We start from the raw sequence: 27215 nt of genomic DNA, 5'->3' as shown, positions 1-27215 counted from the left end.
CGGTGTCCGTGCGAGAACCTCGTTCACAAAGCGAAAAAAAAAAGGAATTCATGCAGAAACTCGTCTGAGAGTTGCTAAGTATGCGTAAGCATTGTGCCACTTGCTCATCTCCATGCAGCCCGGTGTCAGTCAGCGTTATGAAATTTCATCCGACCAGCGTAAATGACAGCACTGCGGCGACACGAAATGCTGCGGAGGGCGGCGCAAAGTGAATTGATGACGCAGGCAAACTAATGCAGGTGGCGGCGCCAGGTGCGCTGATGACGTTCCGATCTGTATTGCATCGCACGCATGCGCACCAGCAGTGGGCGCAAGCCGTCATCATGCCGCTGTCAGACAGATGTACGATAGCGCACTCCCCCTCTTACGGACTGAGTGCGCTATAAATACCGACGCTCAATAAAAACTGGGGTTCCCTGGCTGTGTCGATGCTTCACCGCGGAAACCTCGGGACGATACATGGGGTCAGAAGTGGTGAAGCCTGCTCCTAACGAATTCCACTAATGGTGGTCAGCTGCCGACGGACGTCCTATATCCCCCTTCAGCAGTCATGGAAAGCGTCAAGCCTCCGGAATCATTGAACACATCGGGAGACACGGGGAAAAGCTGGAAACCGTTCCAACAAAGGTTCGGACTCTTCTTGGATGCAACGTCACCTGACAAACCAAGGTCGGAAGCGACAAAAACTGCACTCCTTCTAAGCGTAACAGGCGAAGATGCGATACAGATATACTACAACATTTCGTTCTTTGAAACGGAAAGCAAACATTACTACAAAGTGGTCTTCGCCAAATTCCAGGAGTATTTTAGCGAGCAGGAAAGCGAAGTTCACGAACGGTACGTGTTTCGCACGCATGTGCAGCGGGAGGCCGAACCGTTCGAACAGTTTCTACGAGAAGTCAAGGAACAGGCCAGGGTCTATAATTTCGGTACCCTAACCGATGACATGGTTCGGGACCAAATCGTTTTCGAAACAAACTCCTCGAAGCTGCGGGAAAAAAAATGCTCAGAGAAAAGCAGTTATCACTGGAAGGTGCTATCGCCTTATGCAAAGCAGCCGAAACCTCAGTTCGCCAAAACGAGATATGGTCTAGCACAAAGGAAGCACCTGAAGTCAATTCAGTAACTGCGAACAGAAGGGTGGCACGTCAGCCAGCAAGGTGCACCCGTTGCGGCCGAATGCATCCGCCAAGGCGTTGCCCGGCATACGGCAAGAGTTGTCGTTTGTGCAGCAGGCCAAATCATTTTGCCGCCTGTTGCAGAGGGAGAGCTAATATTGCCGAAGTGCAGCGAGGAAACGATGACTTCGGCGTCTTGGATGTAGCCGTAAATAGTGTTCCGACCGGACGCGACTGGTTTGTAAAAGCCACGATAGCTGGAAGGAACGTCACATTCAAGGTTGACAGCGGATCCCAAGCGAACCTCGTGCCTCTATCAGTTTATCGCAAATGGCGGTACGCTTCAGTCAAACGGCGCGCGCCGCGCTCGTACAACGGCGGAATTATCAAGCACTGTGGAACGTTCTCGGCGCCCCTCGTCATTGGTAACCGGCAGGAAAGTGCGCAGTTCTGTTCGTGGTGAAAAAAGACCATCGGGCCATTCTGGGGTTGGAGGCCAGCGAACGGTTTGGTTTATTTCAGCGGAACGTTGACACTGTAGCCGCAACCACCTCCGAAGAAACAGCCCGGCAGTTCTCCCACCTATTTCACAGAACTGGACACCTTCATCGGGAATACAAAATTGTGCTTCGCGAAGATGCTACCCCCATCGTCCAGCCAGCGCGAACAGTGCCCCTGTCTCTTCAGCAGCCGCTACGTGCAGAATTGGACCGGATGGAAGGAGCGGGGATTGCCATTTGTTGGGCGTGTTGGTAAACTTAAAGCATATTTAGCGCCAGCAAAGAAGGACGGAAGGGAGACATGTACGGAAGATGAGCATCCCAACAGACTGGGTAAGCCCATTAGTCATCGTGCGCAAAAGAGACTGCAACCTAAGGATATGTCTTGACCCCAGAAAAATTAACCACAGCTTGAAACGTGAACACTATCAGATGCCTCGTCGAGAGGACATAGAGGCGAAACTAACAAGTGCGAAATTTTTCTCACGTTTAGACGCCAATGCCGGATTCCATCAAATTCCGCTGGATGAGGATTAATCGAAAATATTCACGTTCTCGACGCCCTTTGGCCGGCATTGTTTTTTGCGGCTTCCTTTCGGTATTTCCTCAGCCAGCGAAGTGTTCTAGAAAGCCCTAAATGAGATATTTGAGGGCCTTCCAGGTGTGCGCGTCTATGTGGACGACGTGTTGGTTTGGAGCGCGACCAGAGTGCAGCACGACCAGCGCCTACGAAGGGCTCTCAGAGCAGCTGAGATCGCGGGACTTACTGTTAACGCTGGAGAGTGCACGTTTGGTGCACAAGAGATTGCATTCTTGGCTGACACAATTTCCAGCGACGGTATCAAACCTAATCCAGAATTAATTGTCAGCATCCATGCGATGCCAAAACCAGAAAACAAGCAGGCAATACAAAGGATGCTTGGGACAATGAACTATTTCAGCAAATATTTACCAGACTTGGCGCAGCAGACTGCTGTTAAGGTCGCTTCTCAGGCATGACGTACGGTTTGAATGGACGCGAAACCACGAAACAGAATGGCGGGATATTTGCAAAACTCTGAGCGCAGCACCACTGCTAGCGAATTTTGACCCGAACCTGGACGTAAATGTGACGTCAGATGCCTCGCAACACGGCGTTGGTTCAGCTTTGTTGCAAAGACGTGATAACGGATGCAGACCGGTAGCCTATGCGTCGAAATCTTTAACGGAGACGGAAAAGCGCTATTCTCAAATTGAAAAAATATCCTCCGGCGCTTGTTTTTGGCTGTGAACGGTTCCATCACTTCGTGTACGGCCGCCCGGTGACACTTGAAAGCTATTACCAGCCTCTGATTGACATTGCAAAAAAGGCGATATCTGATATGCCACCACGAGTGCAGCGTTTCTTTCTCAGGATTTTGAAGTACGATTACGCAATCATGTTCATTCCCGGCAAACAGATGGAGCTGGCTGACATGCTGTCAAGGGCACCCGCTCCTGGAGACGGCACGGCCACGGACACCCCCGACGTTGAAGTCCACGCCGTCTCCGTGGTGTCGTCACTCGTCAGCGAAACAACTGCCCTTCGCCTCGCACGTGAGTCCGCATGCGACCCGTACCTGAAGATAGTGTTACAAAAGGTAAAGGACGGACAGGCTGTGGAAGGACCCTTCGCGTCTGCGTCCTCCGAGATTTCAGTCATGAATGTAATACTTATCAAGGGGACAAAGGTTGTAATTCCCACACGAATGCGGGCTGAAATTTTGCATAGAATTCACGCAGGGCACCTATGTATAGGAAATTGCAAAGGACGAGCACGACAGTTGGTCTTTTGTCCAAACATCAACTTGGATATTGAAGCGCTAATACAAAAGTGTGATATTTGTAGAAGGCATGCATACAGCCAGCCAGCTGAGCCATTAATGCTTCGATCAAGCACTCCACAGGCTTGGTAGCGTGTTGGAGTTGACATCTTTCAATACGGCGGCATGTACTACCTGTGTAGTACATGCCACCGGTAAGGAAGTCAAGAAGTCGACCAGCTGCGTGACCTGTCAACCAATTCCGGGACGGAGAGGCTCGGAGCGATGTTCTCACGATGCGGCATCCCAACAGACGTGTGGTGCACTGACAATGGTCCCCAATTTTCCAGCCAAAAGTTTGCCCGTTTCGCTGAGCTGTTAGCGTAAGCTGTTCAGCATCCCCTCACCCCAAGTTGAATAGGGTGCAAGCCGCTTCGCTTAGGCTTCTGCAGACCAGCACGTATCCGTGTCTGTCCGTTCTCCACGAGGCTTACCCGGACGTTTATCGCGACGACGCCTGCCCCTCCTGCGGGCAGACCTCCACTCTAGCGCACATGCGGGTCGACATACCCCAAGTTCATCAAGGAGGAGTGGGACTCGCTTCTGCGTAGCCCCGCTCTAGAAAAGCAAATCCTGGCTGTCCGGCGTGCCCGCGGCCGGGCCGGTGGACTAGACCTGCCGGTCCCGACGTGGGACTAGCCGGGTGCGCGACGAGTTCGCGCCCTCGCCGGACCTGCAATAAAGTTTCTTCACTCACTCACTCACTCATTATAAACGTCATTACAAGAATTTTCAATAAGTGTTGTAATCTTGTTTGTGATTTAGATTTGCGATTTATGTCAATGGTGTAGTAGCTTTTTTGCAAATTGCCACGTAGCCTCCTCTGCATGACGTTCAAAGATCGCATGCTGGAGCATTTCTGTAGGTTTACAGTTCGGGCATTTCCCGTCTGGGACTATTCCCCAAGCCGATAATCTTCCTCTTGTTGGTAGTACACCCCAATTTTCGACGCAATTCGAATTCTCTTACTTCTGCTGGCATTTTATTTCTGATCATGTGTGACGATTCTTCTTTTTTCATTGTTCCCTTTTCTTCTGCAGTTAGTTCTATTATTTGCTAGTGTCTGTGTTTTGGTGCCGAACATACGAGAGATTACTGGGATGTTGGGTAGACAAATTCCCCCTCGTTCGGGCAGATGGAGCATGTGGTTTTGTAGTGCAGGGGGCTTCTTGTTCCATAGGAACAGAGACATCACTTTGGGTAGTTTTTCGGATATTTTCTTTGACATTGTCGCCACTTTCGCTGCATAGAATGCGTAGGCGCATGCCTTTGTTTTAATTACTTGTGTGCGCCCCTTAAGTGAGAGGTTGTACTTTTCTGCTTCCAGTATAGTTTTCTGTGATTTATTTATGACTTCTGTCCATGTTTTCGGTGCTATCCCACTTGAGTTAAAGGTAATTCCTAATACTTTTGTTGTGTCTAGTATGTGCGTTGGCAGTGGCTCTGATGGTGAACCGAATGTTGGTGAACCGGCTTTGCTTTTTGTTGCATTCACACTTGCGCCAGATAATTGTCCGTATTCAGGGAAGATATTGTCGAATGCACATAGACTGGTGATATCCCTTATGAATAAAGCACTATCATCTGCGTATGCTGTTACTTTAACAGTTTCTTGTCCTGTCAGGGGAAAGCCTCTAATTTTCTTGGACGCTGCTACATGTTTTAAAACAGTATCTAGGGACAGGACGAAAAGTGGTGGGGATAGGGCACACCATTGCCTAACTCCCCCTGTTATGGTATTTCTTTTGTGAGATTACCATTTATTATTTTGCTTTTACTATCTGTATCTTTATGTAATCTGTGAAACCTTCGGTAATCCTACCGCATCTAGTATCTTAATAAGGTATTCATGTTCTACTCAATCAAAGGCTTTGGACTGATCTATTGTAACGTTATGATGCCCAAATATGGGGACAAAGGTTCGTGTACTCAAAGATTTTAACGGTTCTCTTAGGCGGAGCCTCCGAGAACCCAATTGAGGACAAAGCCGTTGGTTTCGAACACACAAGAAAACTTTTAATGGAACTAAAAAGGCTTAAAATAAATAGAAGAAACTAGAAAACAAAAGAAACACTCAAATAGACATCACGGCAGTAAGAAACACACTTGGGGCTAGTATGAAGTCAACTTGTCACGACGGCAGGGACACACAACAGTCTCGACGCGGCGACGCGGCGACAAGCTGACGAAAGGAGTTGCGCCGGTCTCACCAAAGGTCGTGGTGTAAGTTGGTTGACCGGCGACCGGAGCGCGCCAGCTCTGGCTTGGAGAGGTAAAGCAGGCGGCTTGGTGGCACGAGCAGACGGCGGCGGCGTTCTGGCCGGGCACCTGGGTGTAGAGCTCGGGCCCGTAGCCCGACTGCTCTCGTCCTGCCCACGGGCACAGAAGCTCGAACGCCAGCCTCGGGCAGCAGGCGGCATGACAGACGGGGCACCGTTCTGGCCGGGCAGCTGGCGTAGAACTCGGGCCCGTAGCCCGACTGGTCTCGTCCTGCCCACGGGCGCAGAAGCTCACCGGCCTTGAGCAGCTGGCGGCACGCTCGGGTAGACGGGCGACGCACAGGAATGGGCTGGCAGGAGGCCCCGGTCGGGTGAAGTCCTGGTGGCTCGGGTCCGGGACCCGATGGCCCGTCTTCAAGTCCCGGTCCGGTGGTTGACCTCCTCCTGGCGTCGCTTCCTGGAATTCTCCCGGCGTCTCCCCTGCGTCTCCCCCCTTCTGCCAGCGCACCACGCTTTTTCTTCTCTCTGGCCGATTAGGCATTCTCTGATTGGCTGCCTGACGCCCCGTGGTCTCTCCCGATTGGTTGGCTTTTCTTCTTTTAGTTGCTTTCTTTGCGCGGCGCGTTCACGTGCCGGACGCTCTTCGGCGTTGTCGTTTTTCTTCTTCCAGCACGGAATTTGCCTCGGCGCGCGCACTCCTTGTCCTCTGCTCCTCTCCGTCCCGATCACCGCACCATGTCGCGCACCACACATCACATAAGCCCCCTTTTTATGCGTTGCATATTGCAATCACTCAGTTCAGCCCTTGGCCGCGGCCGGGCAGCCACCATTGGGGGTATGAGCCATCATAGTGGCGCATACCCCTACACTAGAGTTTTATGCGTTGCATATTGCAATCACTCAGTTCAGCCCTTGGGCGCGGCCGGGCAGCCACCATTGACCTTTAGCGCAACCACGTGACGTGACGTCACGACAGCCGGAGGAAAAGCTGGGCCCCAACTCGCGCGGTCGCGCGCGGCCGCAGCCACCACCTGACTCCCGCTCCTCCCGCTTTGGGGCGCTGCGCCGGCGCGTGACGTCACGGACCGCGCAATATGCAACGCATTCTTGGCTTAACCAAGCTAAGCCTGGCCATTTTTTAACAAGTTTTTTTGAAGAAAAACTGCCGCTCAGTGCGCGACACAGTTCGCAACACTACAGTCATGGTCTGTCCACGATATCGCACTGTAAGGTTTCATGCAAAGTTCACACAGTTGCACAGTTCACTGAGCATACAGATCAAAGACATTAACAGAAGACAGTAATTCGAAAACACCACAACAACTCCAAAGAATAAAAAATTGTAGCATCAAAGGCTATCACAACACAACCATCAAGTTGAAGTCACCTTGAAGCTGCTTGTGTTGCATGTATTCAAAAACATGTCGTGTTAGTGTTAGTGTAGCGTAAAATGATCTGCCTGGGACTGATGATGCCTAGTACAGTGATATTATTTCTGGAAGTATATTGGTTAATCGTTCGGAGAAAAGTGTTGCGACTATGTTGTAGCCTGTATTTAAAAGTGTAATATGTCTGCATGCTCCGGGTTCTGTGAGATCTGCGTCTTCTTTAGGAATGAGGGCTACGGGGCCTGTGTTAAAAGATGCAGGTTTTTGTTTGTTAATAAAATTATTTATAATGTCCAGTAGGGTGTCTGCTATTTCTTCAAAGAAAGTGTGATAGAATCCTGTCATTATACCGTCTGGTCCTGGAGCTGTTATGTGTTTTATGGATTTTAGTACTGTTTTAGTTCCTGTTTCGTGACTGGTGCGCACAGTTATTCTCTGCCTATGATGGGTTTTCCTAAAGCGTTACAGAAGATGTTTGTGATTTAATTGTAATTGCTGGATTTGTTGCGTTCAGTTTGACATATTCTTGTGAAGTGTTCTGTTATGGTTACTCAAACTTTGTCGTCCGATTTGATTATTCCGTCTTTCGTTTTGATTTCAGTTATTCGCGTTTGTTTAGGTATTCTTGATGAAGTGTTGTGTGCATATAAGACATCTATGCATTCATATTCTGATAATTTTAGTCGGAACGGTGCTGGGTAATCGCTCTGGACAACCTTCTTCTACACACCCTCCGACGAAGCCGGCGCTTGCTCGGACTACCGCCTGAAGACAAGGACATGAACGAACGTCAAGCAGCTGGCGGCAGCCATGACACAAGCATGCAAGATGACAGTGAGCGCCCAAGACAAGTCGTCTTCTGGATCCCTCAGACAGAACCACGCACCTTTTCCGGCAAGGTTGATGAAAATGTCGACGACTGGCTAAAGTATTATCAAAGCGTAAGTGGTCACAATGGGTGGAACGCAACGGCGCGACTTGCTAACGTCGTTTTCTGTCTCACCAGAACCGCACTTCTCTGGTTAGATAATAATGAAAGCGCGATGACAACATGGGAGAGGTTCGTTGCGAAAATCAAGAGCTGCTTCGGAGACTCACTTTCAAAATGAAAGAAGGCTGAGCATACGCTTTCGCGTAGAGCACAGTTGCCCGGAGAAACATGCACAACCTACATCGAAGAAGTATCGAAACTGTGCAGAATTGTCAACACGGGCATGTCGGATACGGTTGGACATCTTCTGAAGGGTACCAGTGCAGATGTCTACAATTTCCTTATATCAAAGGAGGACTTGCGTACTCCGTCTGATCTAAGACACCACTACCCTGCTTTTGAGGTACTGAAGACGCGTCGTGTATTACCGAAGTTTGGTAGACTTGACAACGGGACCACAGTCGCAAGCGTGGACGCCTCCTTCTCCAACGACATCGCCTTGCTAGTACGTCAACTTGCTAGAGAAGAATTGGCGCACTTTCAAGCACGAGGTGGAGGAAGTGACGCAGGACGGGAGTACACCCAATGCACGCTTGACGTACACTATACTGAATAGCCGGTGATTTGCCAACTGCTAACAGCGAAATTTGGCCTTTGCACGATGAACGTGTCCGCGACGATACGGCGGACTACCGGCATCCTTCGCGTACCTTCGAACGTCGTCAGACCGCGCCACCCCCACGCCTTGCTCCCCGGTACAGCCAGCCCGAGGCCCCGTTTTATGACTGTCCTGTGTACCGCGAGCCACCTATTTGCTTTAGCTGCGGTATCCGTGGACATTTTGCCAGGTATTGTCGCCGACGGCAGCAGCAAGTTTCGGACATACCCGATTATTAATCTGAAGGCCCAGACAGCGCGCCGTGGCAGACTGCTGCGCCTCTTCGACAACAACCGCGTGAACGTGCATCCCGGCGTGAATCTCCGGCTTCCGATCGCAGCTTTACTCCTCCTCCGACCGGCTATCGTCGCTCGCCATCACCTCGACGTCGCTCACTTTCACCGCCGTCCCAGCTGCGAAACTAGCTGGTGCGAGCGATGGAGGTGAGATTGCGGGACGGTCAAGTAATCCTCCGCCAGTCGCCATGCGCAAAAACAAAGTGTGTGTCTGTGGTGAGGGTTTACATCATCCTTGGGATTGACTTCCTTGGTGAATGTGGTGCAATGTTAGATTGTGGGGCTGGTGAAATTTCTCTTCGAAGTCACGTGATAGCACCCACACCAGCGGTATCTCTCGTGGACAAGCAGAAAGTATTTTCTGTCTCTCACGATGTCCTTTTACCTTATCAGACTGCGGCATTTGTTCTGGTGACCTGCACGCATTACCCTCCGCATCGCTGTCATGGTTTAATTGAGCCGTACTCCCATACTATGTTGAAGAAAGGTGGCCTGGTTCCTCGATCCGCTATCGAATGTATAGATGGTCGTACTCACGTGTGGACGGTGAACGCGTCTCTGAGCAAGTTTTAGTGCCGACAGGACTCAAATTGGCCACCTTTGACTCAGAAGCGACCGTCAGTATTGACGCCGTTGACGCTTCTCCTGACGCGAGGGCGCCAATTTGCGACTACTCTATGGAATTCTACCGCATGACGAACAAGTCGCTATCCTCTTCAGAACGGAAAGAATTGCAAAAGGTGCTCGTCCGCTATGCGCCATTATTCAATTTCGCGCAACATGAGGGTCCAAATTCGCTTCCTGACTCGCGAACGCAACACCGCATAAACACGGGCCAAGCGACACCTATTCGGCCGAAGCAGTACTACGTCTCTCCCGCCGAACGAAACGTAATCGCTGAGCAAGTTCAAGAAATACTGCGGAAAGGCGATGTCCAGGAGTCTTGCCGTCCCTGAGCAGCTCCAAGGATATTAGTTAAGAAAAAGGACAATTCTTGGAGATTCTGTATCGAAGATTTAACGCAGCCACAAAGAAGGACGTATACCCTCTACCACGCATCGACGATGCTATCGATTGCCTTCATGCATCCTCCTACTTCTCCTCCGTTGACTTACGATCGGGATATTGCCAAATACCGATGCACCCGAAGGATAAAGAGAAAACTGCCTTTGTAATGGTAGACGGTCTCTTCGAGTTTAATGCCAGGCCTTTCGGTTTACGCAATGCGCCAGCAACTTTTGAAAGATTTATGGACACAGTGCTGCGCGGATTCAAATCGGGAATGTGCATGTGCTATCTCGACAATGTAATCAAATTTTGGCAAAACACTTGCGGAGCACAATCAGTGCCTTGGCGTCGTACTGGACCGCATACAAAACGCTTGACTGGTTTTATACTCAAATAAGTGTCACTTCGTAGAGCGCCAGACTCTCGTACTCGGTTTTCTCGTCGACAAAGATGGTATTCGACCTGACCCTGAAAAGACTGCTGCAATGCGCGATTTTAGCCAATTGAAGACAGCGAAAGATCTCCGTAGATTCCTTGGCCTGTGTTCGTACTTCCGCGGGTTTATTAAGCACTCCGCCCAACTTGCTCACCCACTCACGTGCTTCCTTCACAAAGACAATCCCTACGTATGGACAACGGGGTGCGAGGACGCGTTCCGTCAGCTGAAGTATCTACTAACTTCTCGGCCTGTCTTGCGCCATTTCGATCCCGAGGCGATGACTGAGTTACACACTGACGCTAGCGGTGTGGGCGTTGGCGCCGTCCTCGTTCAACTTCATCATGGGCGCCAGCGCGTCGTTGCGTACGCAAGTCGGACACTGACGAGAGCGTAGCGAAATTACACTGTAACCGAATTGCAATGCCTGGCAGTAGTCTTCGGCATCAAGAAGTTTCGGCCATATCTGTACGGTCGCCATTTCAAGATATTGAGGGATCATCATTCCCTTTGCTGGCTTGGACTGCGGGATCCTTCTGGACGGCTGGCACGTTGGGCGTTACGCCCTGCGAATTAACCTTTTCAGTCGGCTACAAGAGCTGTAGGTGGCATACCGATGCCGACTGCCTTGTCTCGTCTCCCGTCGCCACACTCCACCGCTAACGATGACGACTTCGACGAGTATCTTGCCAGCATTACCGAATTTCCTGAACTCAGCACCTTTAAATGGGTCGCTTGTTAAGCTTCTCGTATTGTTTGGTCATACTTGATCTTGATCATGTCTAAGTGTTCTTGTGTTGTGAAAGTCAATTCTCCTCCTCTTTGTATGATCCTAATTCTTCTTAATATTTCTGAGAGTGTTTCAGTTATTCTTTTGCATCTATTACGACCAGCGTTTTTTAGTATCTCTTTCAATCTTTATTCTAAGCTGTCCCAGTTCTTATTGTGCTGTTGGTCTTCTTCCTGTAGTGTGTGCTGTATTTCTTTTTTTATTTCTTCTTGACTTTGTGTGTTGTGTAATAATGCAGCATTCATCTTCCACATGTTATGGTTGTTTAGTTGTCCTACGTTGCCTTTAATTGTGGCAGAGACTGGTTTGTGATCACTGGTGTGCGATAGCTTTGTTGGTAATGTATGGATTTATAGTTGCATTAGTGTGTGAGTTTTGTATATATCCTGTCTAACCTGATCGCTGTGTGTCGTGATGTTCTTTTGGGTTCGAATCTGTCTGTGTGTTTGAGGATCCATGTGCCTGACAATTGGTTTTGTCTGAATATCTCCCTCAGTTCCTTTGCATGGTAGTTAGATGCACCTTGTCCTGGTCCTTGGAGATCCCGGTGTGTGTCTACAACGCAATTAAAATCTCCAAGAATGGTGTGTTGTCGTGGTTCCAATGTGTACGTTCTCAGTGTCTTAAAGAAATTGTTTGTGAGGCCTCTCGTCACTGGTGCGTATACATTAATAATTCTTACTCTTTTCCCGCTAAGATATCGACTACCATGATTCGCCCTTTTGTATCGCATGTGTAATGTGCACTTTCTCTGTATTTTGGCGACAGGAAAATTATTCCCATGTCATAGGAACGACCGTCCGTTAAAGAAAAGAAGGCATCTAAGCCTAATCTATTTCGGAATTCCATTACATCCCATGTGTTTCTAAAGTTTGTTTCCTGTATGCATAATATACCTCCTTGGCTTTGGAAAACAGTATTATTTATCTTTGCTTATCGGCATCTGTAAAACCTCGTACGTTAAAGGAAATTATATTAATTCCGGACATCTCGCGGTTTCCAGAAAGCAGTAAAGAAAAGAGGAATAGAGTTCGGAAATAAAGAGGCAACGACCTCCTCCTATTTAATTGACACTCGTTTGCTTGCTTGCTTGCTTGCTTGCTTGCTTGCTTGCTTGCTTGCTTGCTTGCTTGCTTGCTCGCTTGCTTGCTTGCTTGCTCGCTCGCTCGGTCGGTCGGTCGGTTGGTTTGCGTTTGTCGGTTATGTCGCCAGATGTTATAATTGGAAGTGTGGCGTATGGAACATGTGGTGTGTGGCCCTGATAAGTGTTTTCGGGACCTTATTATGGTAATATTCATTAGGAAAAGGATAAGGCTATTAAGATAAGGATAAGGTTAAGGTGTTTACATCGTCACAGCGACGCAGTTGTGTATGTGCATAAAATGCGTGCATTTTGGTTGTGAGACAAGTTGATGTATGCCAAGAGGGCGTTGTGGAAGGTAAGCTAGTGTTGGGGTGAATTTAGTGTTTCTTTTCGGTGACGTTTAAAGATTTTGTTAGCCTTGCTGTAGTGGTATAAAGCAGTGTTGATGGTACAGCAGAGCTGAAATAAAATGTGTTTGACGAAACATGTGTTCTGTTCGGTTTGTGCGTTTACTCATGTACCGTTCTGTCCATCTTTCCCCATTATGGCAGGAAGTGTATAACTATACAACCAGAACTAGCATGTGAGGTGATCGGATAATCTCAACAGGTATGCAAGTGTTACACTATGTGTATGTGGAAAACAGTTTCTAAGGAGTTTAGAGCATGTCCCGATCGCTTACTTCGCCCGCAGACGAGTATAGTGTAGGTTGCTCGGCGACTCTACTCGAGGTTTGCTTTAGCCGTGTCGCGGTCCCTGCTTGCCGATTCAGGCTTGGGTCTCCTTTCGTACCTCGAGCGTTCACGTCGATGTTCCGGGAGGTTTGATGTCGCTGATTCTTGGATGCAGAGTTGTTGTAGACTGTCTGCGCTGTCTGTGGCAGCTTCTTTACTTGATGATCTTCCCTTCTGGTGAGGCTTGAAGGAATGTTTGGTCATGGTTCTAGCTTGATTGAATTCTTTGCTTCCTATGTTTGTAGATTCTTTGGTGTTCTCTTGGGGTGGTGGTTGTTTTGGCTACAAGTTCTGTCATGATGCTTAGCATCGGTCATAGTGGCCGGTTGTCTGAATCTGTTGTCGATGTCGTTGCAGAGGGTGCGTCGCTACTTCTTTGTTGCGCGTTAAATTGCCGTGTTGTGTCTTCTGTGATGTCCTTGCTGGGGGATCGTAGCTTGATACTTACTTGGACGACTTGGTGTGCGTCCTCAAGGATTATTCTTCATCATTTGGTGAAATTTTTGGTATTTCTTCAGGTTCCTCGGCTGAAACTGTGTTTGGGCTCGAGTTGTCGGTTTCTGTTGCTGTTCGGCTTGTGCCGACGCCGGAATCCGCTGGTGGTGAGCTGGTTCCCATTGTTGCTAAGTGATTTAATAGCGTTATTTTCAGGTTCCGGTTTCCTGTTGGTGATGCAGCTTTTTTAAGGACAGTCATCTGTCTTGTCTTCGCTTGCACCTGAGGTGTGGAGATTGCAGTTGGTGCTTCCTTTCGCTCACTTGTTCTCATTGTTGCCGCATACAATCTGGGTAGAAAGCCGTCCTTTGTGAAATACTCCCGTCCACATCTGCGGCATTTTCCTAGGCAGTCCGTGCTACTGTGGCCATAATAGTTGCAGCCGTCACAGTGCGGCGTTGTGCAGTTTGAGGCGACGTGGCCTTCTTCGTTGCATTTGCCGCATACGCGATGCATGCCGTAGTATTCCAGCATCGCTCTGTGCCCTTGGATGGTCAGAAAGTTTGCAGCCGGCTTGGGCATCTCAAGTTTCACAATTTGGGTACCACTGACGATGCCTTGCCTTGAGTGCATTGTCGCGAACATGGTTTCACGGACTTTACCAAACGGTTGTAAGGCCGTAGTAACCGCTTCATGTGGAATGTACGGAGGCAGGCGGAAGATGTTCACTGGAACACACGGCGTTCCTAGCGCTTCGATAGGTATTTCGTTGTCTGAGATCTTGAAACTTCCTTGGATGAGGAGTTGTGTCGCTTGTTCTGGTGTCTTTACGCACACCAGAAACTTGAAGCCTCCCAGGTGTTGGAGGAACATTACACCGTCGGTTCCTGCTACTACTTCGGTATTGTCGACGATTTCGTCTATGGATGTGGTTGAATCTGGTACCGTGGAAAGAAAGCAATGTTCCTTGGGTGGTGGAGGCAGTTGTGAGGCCATACTGTTAGGAGGCAGGCTAAATGGCCTTTTCGCGCTGCCTCTGAGACTTGCTGAACCCCGGCTGCCTCTGAGCCGGGGTTCAGCAGAAGCTGCTGGCTTCTCGGCAGGCTTGGAAGCTTGTAGAAGGCCGCGATGAGCTAGCTCTCTGGAGATGCCAGGATCATCGGTGGCCTGGTAAAAACACCAAGGGTGGCCCTTCAGCGGCCCGGCGGCGTGGGCCTCAGGACAGAAGAGCTAAGGGATCCTCCGAGTAGGCCGATCCCGGAGACGGCGCAACTTGAATTCAGGGCCAGATCCGGGAGGGCCGATCCCGGAGGCAGTGCAGCTTAGGTACAGGTGGGTCCAGGTAGGTCCAGGGCCAGGTCCTGGTCCTGGTGCAGGCTTGAGGACTTGCGGGGACTCGCCCTTCTACAAAGATGCACAGGTAGCAAAGGCCGGGCAAGCCAGCTGCATGGCCAGTTCCACATTGTTCTTAGTCGATAGGCCGAGAAGCGATACTTACACTTTGATCTCCGTCATCGCCTGAAGTGACTCAAACACTGACGCTGTAATGCGTCAACGCGTACCTATAGCCATTTGTACGACCCCTGCTGATGTGCCGCTTGCGGATTCTGTTCTGTACTGAATTACGCAAAAAATATAACACTACGTAAGAATCGTCACAGCAACAAACATTCCCTTAAACGCATCATTCCTTTAATAAAACGGAATAATATGTTTGCGCTTTCTGCCGTTTTAAAGCGAGTAGCTTTAACTCGAACGGGCGCCTTCGTCGGCCATGCTGTGCCGCGTGAGATTTCATAGCGTCTGAAGGTTTAGGTGCTCTAGCCGATGATGGCACTTGGTCGTGTTTCAGCGCTGCTGAATATTTACTCGCATACTGGTCCGTGTTCTCTCCTACGGGTGATGGATATATTAATGTCATTTACCTGCCACCCTATTTGTGTTTACTTTCACTCCTGCTATGACACTCAATGTCCACAGCTTCTGCGGCGACCTAGTTCGGCTCAGAAATCAAATAGTCCTATTCTGTGCACATTGCGCACCGGGTTACTTTTTGCGTCCTGTGGGTTGACCTATACTGGCTTCTGCGCAAGCATAAGCATGCTCTCTATCCTTTTCCACCAACACTCAGTTAATTCATTGAACTAACGAATAAACGTTTCATTTAATAAAAGAAAGCAAGATAACCATTACTAAAGGATGTAACAATGCGTGGTATGTGCCATATAATATATTAATTACGTATATTAGCGTATTATTTGTACCATTTTTACCAAGCGGAAAACTGGAAAATGGGTTCAAGATAAGCGCTGACTGAGAGCACAAGGAAGAAGTAAAGAAAGCCTTGGGAGCTATGCAAAGGGGGAAGGCTGCTGGGGAGGATCAGGTAACGGCAGATTTGTTGAAGGATGGTGGGCAGATTGTTCTAGAGAAACTGGTCACCCTGTATACGCAATGCCTCATGACCTCGAGCGTACCGGAATCTTGGAAGAACGCTAACATAATCCTAATCCATAAGAAAGGGGACGCCAAAGACTTGAAAACTTATAGACCGATCAACTTACTGTCAGTTGCCTACAAACTATTTACTAAGATAACCGCAAATAGAATCAGGAACACCTTATACTTCTGTCAAGCAAAGGACCAGGCAGGATTCCGTAAAGGCTACTCAACCATAGACCATATCCACACTATCAATCAAGAGATAGAGAAATGTGCGGAATATAACCAACCCCTATATATAGCTTTCATTGATTACGAGAAAGCGTTTGATTCTGTCGAAACCTCAGCAGTCATGGAGGCATTACGGAATCAGGGTGTAGGCGAGCCGTATGTAAAAATACTGAAATATATCTATAGCGGCTCCACAGCCACCGTAGTCCTCCATAAAGAAAGCAACAAAATCCCAATAAAGAAAGGGGTCAGGCAGAGAGATACGATCTCTCCAATGCTATTCACAGCGTGTTTACAGGAGGTATTCAGAGACCTGGATTGGGAAGAATTGGGCATAAAAGTTAATGGAGAATACCTTAGTAACTTGCGATTCGCTGATGATATTGCCTTGCTTAGTAACTCAGGGAGTCGCGTCTGAGCTGCGATCGGAGAAGGTCACGTTGCTCCTCGCTCTGACGACTTCGCCTCGATTGCCACCACGTGTTTCGGCGTCGCACATGTTTGCGCCCGCTTAGGAGCACGTTGCCGCGCTTTTCGCTGCTTTCGGCTTTCTTCCCGCACGCGAGAAGAGGCCTCGGCAGCACAATATGGAGTTTCGGCCACCCGGCGAGCCGCCGCCACGCGTCCGCCATCGACGCCATGCCAGCTTGAGCCGGTTGACACTCGGCCCCGCGACCCTCGATGAGCTCCGGGCAAGGGAGGACCTCGAGCGTCGCGCCACTCGCATGCTGGGCGAGTGGCTACGTGTACGGGCCCCCTCGTTGAAGATCCCTGCAGTTCCCCCCGTGCCTACGACCGCACCGGCAGCCCCAGCGGCAACTTCGGCGCCATCCGAGAACGACCCTTGCGTGCAGGAAACCCACGCTGAGGTGCCGCTTCCCCTCTCGGAAGACGAAGAAATGGACTTGACCAGTTCACGGAAACGCGCCCGCGAGAGCGAGGATGACGAACCTGCCGGGCCACGCAAGCAGCCGCCGAGCGTTCCCCCCTGCACCGTCTCCGAGCTCCAACTTCCATCCGACCCTGCCACCCGTGTAACAGCCGTCGTCTCTAATGCACCACTCCCCGTCGTTGCACCCCAACTGTCACAGACGCCAGCTGCCGCAGACGAAAACGCCGCCGCAGTGCTCTCTGAGCGTTCAGCCCCCACTAAGCCCGGCCGAAAAAGGAAGCGACGCTTCCGCCAGTTTGCCGAGCTCATCACGGATGCGTCGCAAAACGCACATGCCTCCCCTGACAATGCCGCCGACACTGTACTCTTCCGTCCCATCGGCCGCAAAAACAACTTTTTGAAGCTGTCTAGTGACCTTATCGCCGCCCAACTTTGCCGCATTGATGGCGTCAAACGCGTGCGAGTCAACTTTCGCCGTAACGTGGTTGCGGCAGACTCTGTGCCCGGTGCGGACCTGTCCCGCTTGCTGGATGTACGGGCCATCGCGGACATACCAGTGAAGGCGAAAGCTCTTGGCAAGCACTCTTGCGTCGGCGTCCTTTTCGGCGTTGACAGCTCCTTTGACAACGACACACTGAGGGACAACATAGAGGCTCCCGTTCCCGTTCTCTCCTGTTCCCGCAACGGCGCAAACGTGAGCGTCACCTTTGCCGGCAACGTCGTTCCCACGGACGTACTTCTCTTCAAGCAACGACGGCTCGTTCGACCTCGTCTGCCACGCCCACTCCAGTGCGACCGCTGCGGTGTGTACGGCCATGCCGGCGCCACTTGCTCCTACGACGCCCGTTGCCTCCGCTGCGGAGGTGGTCACGCGACAAGCGACTGCGCCGCGCAGCACCCCGCGTGCGTAAACTGCAAAGGCCGCCATGCAGCAACCGAGCCGCGCTGCCCACACTGGCAGCTCGAAAGGAAAGCAGCCATCCTGCTAGCCTCCTCCGAGCAGCCCATGACTCGGAAGAAGGCGCTCGAGCTGGCCAAAGCTCGCGTCGCGCAACCTGAGCATCGTCAGCATCAGCAGAACGTGCCCCGCCCTTCAGCGACGGTACAAGCTGGCGTGTCGTTCAGCGATGCTTTACGTGGCCGCAGCGTCAATCCCGCCGCGCCGGAAACCACGCCGCCTCCCGCAGTTGCCCCTGTTGGCGACCCGAGGGACGCCCTGATCGCGGCGCTCGCCGCTGCTCTGCGGGCGCTCCTGGACACCACCCCGCACATGGACGACACGGTGCGACAGATGTGCACCGCGGCCCTGGCCGCACAGCAGTCCCTGCCTCGTCATGGCTAGCCGAGCAGCGAAACGTCGGCCGCGCATACTGCAGTGGAATGTCCGCTCGATGCGCCGCCGGCACCCGGAGCTTTGCCAGCTTCTTCTCCTGCACGAGTACGATGTGCTCGCGTTGCAGGAGACACACGTACGCGAAGGGGAGTGCAACCTTCCGGGCTTCGTCGCCTACCACAGTGCCGTCACGTGCGAACTTCAGTCTTGTGCCGACGTTCCGTGCCGCGATCCACTCCACCCACCCGGCCGCTCTCGAGCGTCTGTTTATGTGCGTGCGCGCCTTGGTCAAGCCGCCGTCTCTGTGTCCGACATCGTTCCCACCTCCGTGGAGTGCGTGGCTGTGACTGTGCGCGTTGGGGGGGTCGACACTTGTGTCGCCAGCGTGTACGTCCAGCCCGTGCAGCGATGGGATACCTCTTTCGTGGAGAGCCTCACCGCGCGCATCGACGGTGACTGTGTTGTGTGCGGCGACTTTAACTCTCACCACACGGCATGGGGCAGCAGCCGCTGTGAGCCTAACGGCAGGAACCTGCTGAACTCTATCAACTCCTCTGGTCTGCTGATCATCAACTCCGGCAGTCCCACTTTCGTGCGCCGGAATGTGCGCGGGAGTGTGATAGACTTATCGCTGGTGAGCGAACGGTGCCATTACGAGTGGGTACGCAGCCCTGACACGCAAGGATCGGATCATTATCCGATCTCGCTTGACCCTCTCGGCCCCTGCCGCGACCGGACCCGCACCTACCGCATCACGGACTGGTCTCTCTTCAGGACGCTGTGTGCCACGCCTCCTCCTGTCAACACTGACTTCCTTTCGCACATCTCAAGCTGCGTTGCCGCCGCGACCAAGTCATGTACGGTGCCCGCTGGAACGCCGGCGCCCGACATGAAACTTTTGAACTTACGCGCGGTACGTCGACGCGCCGAACGCCGCGCCATCAAAAGCGACAAGGTGGAGCACTGGACTCTTTACAACCGCCTTGACGCCGCGTGCCGTCGTCATGCCAGGCAGCGCCGCAATCAGAGCTGGCAAAGTCTCTGCCTCTCCTTGGAGGACACTCGCGATAAAGCCCGCCCCTGGCGCATCCTCGCCGCCCTGCTCAGTCCCAAGATCCCCCACCGCCCTGCACTCTCCATCGCAGTGGCTCAGGGCTTGAGTGCCGAGCAGTTGGCTGAACTGTTCGCGGATACGTTCGCCCCGCCGTCTGTGTGCCCTGTCGCAGCCGCCGTCGAGCTTCCGCCGCACAACATGGTTGAACGCCTCGCTCCTATGCGCTACTTCCCAACGAGCGCAATTATGGAGCATGTAGAAGTGTTGTGTTCTGCTGAGTTCACGATCAGCGAGTTGCGCATCGTCTTGAACAAGCACAAACGCCGCTCCGCTCCCGGTTCCGACGGCGTTACTCATCAAGTGCTCAGGAACATCGACGCAGCTCAACTTCCCTCACTTCTCGAGGTTTTCAACTCCGTCTGGCGCAGCGGCATCATCCCCGCCAACTGGAAAGAGGCGATCGTCGTTCCCATTCTGAAGCGCGGCAAACCAGCCTCGAACATCAGCTCCTATCGCCCAGTATCGCTGACCTCGGTACCCGGCAAAACGATGGAGTCGATGGCTTTGAACCGACTCGAATGGATCGCCTCCGCCCTCGACGCTCTTGCCCCGGAACAGAGTGGCTTCCGCCGACTCCGCTCGACAGCTGATTCCATCGCGGACGTTGTCGCCACTCTCGAGCACGCTGCAAGCCGCCACGAAGCCGCATACCTGGTGCTGCTCGATGTCGAACGCGCGTTTGACGGCCTCCCGCACGGCACCATCATCCAAGCGCTTCGCGAGCTGCGCATCACCGGCCGCCTACTGGACTATGTGTCGGCCTTTCTTAGCGACCGAACACTCAGAGTGCGTGTTGGCAACGCGCTCAGCACCCCCCGCAGCGTGACCGCTGGTGTTCCTCAGGGCAGTGTTCTTAGCCCCTTTCTATTCAACTTGGCGCTTGCAAGGCTCCCCGATTTCATCCCGAAGCTGACAGCCTTCGAAGTCCGCGTGGCGATTTACGCCGACGACATCGCTCTTTTCGCTTCCGGGCCCACGGACTACGGCTACCAAGTGCGGCAATCACTGCAGTCTGCTATCAACGCCGTGGACGAATACCTCACCAGCGTGGGGCTTCAGCTCTCGGCGTCTAAAACCGAGGCGCTAATGATCCACCCCCGTGCTAGCCGTGCTCGCTCCGAAGTGCCGACGCTCTCGCTGCGCGGAAGCCCCCTCCCGTGGCAGAGAAAAGTTCGCTACCTGGGCCTTCACATCGACTGCCGCCTGAACTTTAATGCGGCAACCACACAGCTCTGCAGGGACGCCAGGAAAGTTGCAGGCGCCGCACGCTCCCTGCTCGCCCGTGGCCGCGGCTGCACACCGCATCTTGCGCTCCGAGTTTATAACTCGATCGCTACTTCGCGAGCTCTCTACGCACTCCCGCTCACCAACGCCAGTGCAGCCAACTGGAGGGCCGTTGACGTCGAACACCGCACTGCAGTTCGCCAGATGTACGCGCTTCCCCGCTTCTCGCAAGTGGGGGCAACTCTCGCCGAAGCGGGAAACTGGCCGCCCTCACTTCGTGCGAGGAAACAGGCGCTTCACCACATCGAGCGCCTGCAACGGTCGCCACAGGGCCAGTCTCTCGTGTGCCGCCTCCACACCCTCGAGGGCTCGGGCATGGGTCAGCATGCCACCGACTTCAGCGCCCGCATCGCGTCTCTGCCGCAACTCCTTCCCTTGCCGCCATCGCCGCACGCCTCCCCGCTCCTTGACGTTAACACCAGCGTCCCGGGCGTCACGAGCAAGCGCCGAACAGCTCTGTGTGCCATGCAACAGGAGACGGCTGCATTGCTTCACGAACACCTACGTGATCGCCTCCTGGTCTTCACTGACGGCTCTGTCTCCAGTGATGGTTCCGCTGCTGCCGCGTGCACGGCACCGGACATCCCTGCGTCGCGTCAGTGCCGCCTCCGTTTCCCTGCCTCATCAACAGTCGCCGAACTCGCGGCCATTGACCTCGCGGCTGACCTTCTTTACGAGCGCGGTGCTTCGTCTGCTGCGATCCTCACGGACTCGCGCGCGGCTCTGTACATGCTGCGGAAAGACTATGCCGGTCTCCCACTTGTGCAGCGCGTGGGATCGAAACTGCGCCATGTCGTTAATCAGGGCTGCGACTTGCTTTTGCAGTGGGTCCCCGCGCACATTGGCCTGCCCGAAAATGAAGCAGCTGACGCCCTCGCGAAGGAAGCTCTCGCAGCTCGCTTCCCCCTCGCCACCTCTGTCTCCCGCTTCGACGTGGCCAGGACGACTATCACGCGCACCCTCCGCGCGCATCACCCTGACCCACGTGTTGCGGCGGGGACACCCCCTCGCCTCCTCCCCCGCGCCGGCCTCTCCCGCTGGGACCGCTCCTTTCTTCTCCGTCTACGCCTCGGCTGCTACAACACCGCCGCCCGAGCGCACAGACTGCGCGGAACTGGCAGCCCCGCATGTGCGGAATGCGGCGAGGATGAGACTCTCGCACATCTCCTGCTGCGATGCCCATCGTTCGACGCTGAGCGCACCGCGCTCTGTACATCCTATCGTCGTGTGGGTCTACCCTGCAACACGGAGACAGAACTACTCTTTCCCGCAGCCCACGCCTCCATCGCCAAGAGAGCGTTCGCTGCCCTTCTCGACTTTTTTGTCGAAACTCAACTGAGAGCGCGGCTATAAGCCCCGCATTGCTTCTTCTTTTTCAACCCTCTTGCCTTTTTTTTTCTTTTTTTTTTCTCCGCTCTCTTTCATTCTCTCTTATCTTTTCCTTCCCACTTCCCCTACCCTGTGCAGTGCTGTTGAGGTGTCCTCCTTTGAGAGACAGTTACGGCACTGCACTTCTCTCTTCCCTTCACCCTTATAATCACTACACACACATAGTAACTCAGGGGACCAATAGCAATGCATGCTCACTGACCTGGAGAGTCAAAGCAGAAGAGTTGGTCTAAAAATTAATCTGCAGAAAACTAAAGTAATGTTTAACAGTCTCGGAAGAGAACAGCAATTTACAATAGGTAGCGAGGCACTGGAAGTTGTAAGGGAATACATCTACTAGGGCATGTAGTGACCGCGGATCCGGATCATGAGACGAAAATAATCAGAATAATAAGAATGGGCTGGGGTGCGTTTGGCAGGCATTCTCAGATCATGAACAGCAGGTTGCCATTATCCCTCAAGAGAAAAGTGTATAATAGCTGTGTCTTACCAGTACTCACGGGGCAGAAACCTGGAGGCTTACGAAAAGGGTTCTACTTAAATTGAGGATGACGCAACGAGCTATGGAAAGAAGAATGATGGGTGTAACGTTAAGGGATAAGAAAAGAGTAGATTGGGTGAGGGAACAAACGCGAGTTAATGACATCTTAGTTGAAACCAAGAAAAAGAAATGGGCATGGGCAGGACATGTAATGAGGAGGGAAGATAACCGATGGTCATTAAGGGTTACGGACTGGATTCCAAGGGAAGGGAAGCGTAGCAGGGGGCAAGTTAGGTGGGCGGATGAGATTAAGAAGTTTGCAGGGACAACATGGCCACAATTAGTACATGACCGGGGTCGTTGAAGAAGTATGGGAGAGACCTTTGCCCTGCAGCGGGCGCAACCAGGCAGATGATGATGATGATGATGAGAGCACAAAAAGTTGTAAATTTATTATTCATGAAAATGTGAATTAATTAATAATTTAAATGCATGTCTGTGGAAGGGCTGTTGCTACGCCCTGTGACAAAAATCTTGTCGAAAGGTTTTGCAAGGCTGATTCAAAACAACAGTAATAAAACGACGAATCGAGGAAATAACGCAACGGTTCTGCATCTCCAAAACACACGCTGCTTTTTTATTGACTGTTGGATTCTTTTTTACCCTGAAATAAAATCGGAAAAATACGCAAGGATTGCTAATGCATACTTTTCTTCACGAGGAATATAGTTGAATGCGCATGTCTGAAAAAAAAAAGAGAATGAAAGAAGCGATTAAGGGTAGTCAGCGCAACCATGGCATCGAAACTGAATAACACTAAACCAGCTGGTTACATGCTGGTTGTCAATGTGCCTCTACAATGTAATATAGATAATGCATTTGTCATTCGTCAAATAGCCACGATAAGTGGTGACAGCTCTTTTGGAAGATCGTTCCCCAGAGCCCAACCATAAATGCACATAACGAGCTCCAAGAATACAGAAAACTTAGAGGCTCGATTATTCTTTAGTCGCACCCATACGAAGTAACCAAAGATCCAAGATAGAGGGAGCATAGAAGAATGCAATTCTTATATTTATTTGAAGTCTATAAAGGGGCGTCGCTGGCTAACACTCCCAGGGATAACTTTCTACACAAACACAAGGAAAAGTGGGCTGGGAAGGTGAGCGCGGCGGCACCATAATTTGTAAAGAGCTGCACCCGTAATGCGGAAGGCGCCGGTTTTATGCCCGCCATTGGAAAGGCGCCTTTTCGTTCATTTTCATTTTCCTTCACCCTACAAGGTTTACATTTCCATCATACATAACCATTAACTTCCCCTATACTTTCTCTGGCTTCATTGTCTCTCGCTTCCTATGAATGCACAGATTTTTGTTTTCGGTGGAAGCATTGTCAGTGTCGATGATAAGTGTATGTGGTAAAATCACAGAATAAATAGTAATGCGCGGCATACTCGAATCTACATTTGTATGCGATTTCGGGACGTTTCATTTTTGATTTTGAAGTTGAAGCCTTTGAGTTGTCAAAGCTGTTGAAGTTAGTGGAAATTGCTGAGAGCAGCGGTGGTTATCGTGAATTTCGCAGACGGTCTCAGAGGTACATCAGCGTTTTGCCTATTAGTTTGCTACAAGGCTTAGCTGTCTTCTGTATGAACTCGGGCAGTAACAGTAAGTTGAGCACCAGCGTATTAATAGAGCTATATTGAAAACGAATATTTAAACTGGTGGCCGCCTCAGATTTCTTATTAACCGATCGTACCTTGAACGCAGAATTTCTTCTGTTAAAAGCTGGTAAAATATATGCTCTAAAGCAACTGATTGCTGAGTGTTCTTTAGAAAGCAACAAATTATTAGGGCGTTGTTATATATTTTTACTACAGTGCGTTAATATCTACTACAGTGTCTTCAAATAATAGCTCTCATTCCTTGAGGCAAATTGTACAGGCTTTCGAGCCTCCTCATAAGATTGCGATAAGTTATTGGAACCACAGCTAACTGCGCAGAGGGGAGAGAGAGAAACAGAAGACAGGAAAGGCAGGGAGGTTAACCAGACGCACGTCCGGTTTGCTACCACGCACTGGGGGAAGGGGTATGGGGATGAGGAGAAAGAGGGGGGAGATAGAGAGAGCAGTTTCGCGCACATTTGAAGGTTCGGACCAAGTCTACACAAGGTTGCCAAGACCTGTCGACTTCAGGTAATTAAACAGCGCTTTCGTGGGTTCCTGTGCCATCGACGTGTACGGCCGTAGTCCAAGGATCTTCATTACCGAAAATGGTCTAGAGTCCAGCTGATTCAATGCTGTCCGGAGAGCTTCGTGCTCGACGTCGTATTGAATAAAGACACATAGGATGCGTTCAATCGTTTCTGTGGTTCCACAAGAGTCGCACATGGGCGACTCTTCTATTCCTATGCGGAACGAGTAGGCCTTCGTAAATGCCACCCCGAGCCAGAGGCAGCACAATACTGTCCCCTCAGAGCGGGAAGCTTTTGGTGGCACTTGTAGCTTTAAGGATGGATCCAGACTATGAAGATGACACTTCGGGAGGTTGGGAGAAGATCAGTATTTGTGTGTCATAACCTTAGCCACGATATAAGGCTTTCTTGCAGAATGGCTCTGGATAAGGGGATTGGAACTTCCAGATGGGCAGACCGGGTGGCTTCGTCGGCGAGGTCATTACCAGCAATGTCGTTAGGTCAAGGTGGCCACTGGAATATAATTTCATGCCCTTTAGCAATAGCTTGATGGTAATCTCTTACTTAATACGTCAGCCGTTCATGAGTCCTATGATACAGGGCAAAATGCAGACTCTGAAGTGTTGCCTTTGAGTTGCAAAATATGACCCATTTCTGAGGTATTTCTTGCAGGAGATATTCAGGGCAGCAAGCTCAGCCGCCGTTGATGTTGTCATGTGGGACAGTTTCAATTTCTTTGTGATTTTAACTGCGCCGAAACATATGTACAACACGTACTAGATAGTCTTGGTCCCTTAGAACGAGAGAAATACTCTACAATGGATCACATCCATGTCATCAATCAGGCAATGGAGAAATCTGCAGAGTGCTATCAGCCTCTCTATATGGCTTTCATAGGATACGAAAAAGCATTTCATTCAGTACAGATACCGGCAGCCATAGAGACAATAAGTTATCGATGAGAACAGAAGGCTTACGTAAATACCTTGGAAAATATTTAGAGAGATTCCACAGCTACCTTAATTCTCCACAAGAAAAGTAAAAAGTTTCCTATAAAGAAAGGGGTGAGGCAAGAAGGCACAATCTCCACAATGCTATTCATTGCGTGCTTGGAAGACGTATTCAAGCTATTAAACTGAGAAGGCTTAGGAGGGAGGATCAATGGCGAAAATCTCAGCACTCTTCGCTTCGCAGATGACATTTCCTTGTTCAGCAACACTGGGGGCGAGTTGCAACAAATAATTGAGGAGCTTAACAAGGAAAGCGTATGAGTGGGGTTGAGATCAATATGAAGAATACAAATATAATTCTCAATAGCCTGGCAAAGGAACAAGAGTTTAGGATCGTCAGTAAGCCTCTAAAGTCTGTCAAGGATATGCTTACCTAGGTCAATTACTCATAGGGGATCCTGGAAATTTACAGAAGAATAAAAATGGGTTTGAGCGCATACGGCAGACATTATTATATCCTGACTGAAAGCTTACCATTATCATTGAAAAGAAAGGTGTACAATCAGTGCATTATACCGGTGGTAACATGTGGGGTAGAAACTTGAAAACTGATAAAGAAGCTTGAGAACAAGTTAAGGACCGCGCAAAGAGCGATGGAACGAAGAATGTTAGGCGCAACGTTGGGAGACAGGAAGAGAGTGGTATGAATTAGAGAGCAAACGAGGATAGCCAACATTCTTATGGACATTAAGAGATAAACATGGAGTTGGGCAGGCCATGTAATGCGCAGGTTAGATAACTGGTGAACTATTAGGGTTACAGAATGGGTGCCAAGGGAAGGGAAGCGCATTCGAGCACGGCTAGGTGGGGTAATGAGCAGACTAGGTGGGGTAATGAAATTAGGAAATTCGCGGGCACTAGTTGTTATCGGTTGGCGCAGGACTGGGGTAATTGGAAATCGCAGGGACAGGCCTTCGTCTTGCAGTGGACATACAATTAGGTGATGATGATGTTAACTTTTACTTATTTTCCATGGCTTCATTGTTAAAGTAAAAAATAAACTTAAGCTCACTATCATGTTAGTACTTAGACCAGTAGAAAAACACAGCTACACATAAACAAATTGTTACATTACATGTATAATATTGAACGTACGAGTATAAAAGCACATGAAGGATATGTAAAATTGGCAATGTGGCGTCTATTATCTCTTTATAAGCGACAAGAATTCCAACTTGTAACCTTGAGCGCTATGACTTAAATCTATTCCAAATTTTTCTATTTCAATTCCGCAATCAGCTCACCATGATTCGTCAAAAAATTTTCGGTTCACCCGCACTTCGCCTGTCGATTTCTCATGCGACGTCACGAAAACCGCGAAAACACCCCACCTGATGTGACGTGTGAACACAGATTATGCATGTTTAGAGCGAATGAAGGCAAAATGTCTCTGATTCGACGCCCTTTT

General features: G+C 50.8%; 1 protein-coding gene across 2 annotated transcripts in view; it reads right to left on the bottom strand.

Moving 5' to 3' along the window:
• Positions 1–23110: 23110 nt before the first annotated feature.
• LOC126538853 (uncharacterized) overlaps positions 23111–27215 on the bottom strand; it is a 35276-nt gene continuing 31171 nt past the window's right edge. The window contains exon 5 of one of the 2 annotated variants that reach the window (XM_055074997.2): positions 23111–23347. In XM_055074997.2, coding sequence (XP_054930972.1) covers positions 23264–23347 — 84 coding nt within the window. In that variant the 3' untranslated portion in view covers positions 23111–23263. The remainder of the gene's footprint in view (positions 23348–27215) is intronic. The other variant, XM_055074996.1, reaches the window with a different exon arrangement.

This window comes from Dermacentor andersoni, chromosome 8 (assembly GCF_023375885.2).
Source record: "Dermacentor andersoni chromosome 8, qqDerAnde1_hic_scaffold, whole genome shotgun sequence".
Lineage (NCBI taxonomy): Eukaryota > Metazoa > Arthropoda > Arachnida > Ixodida > Ixodidae > Dermacentor > Dermacentor andersoni.
The sequence above is the reverse complement of the archived record's forward strand: the minus strand, read 5'-3'. Positions and strand labels throughout refer to the sequence as shown.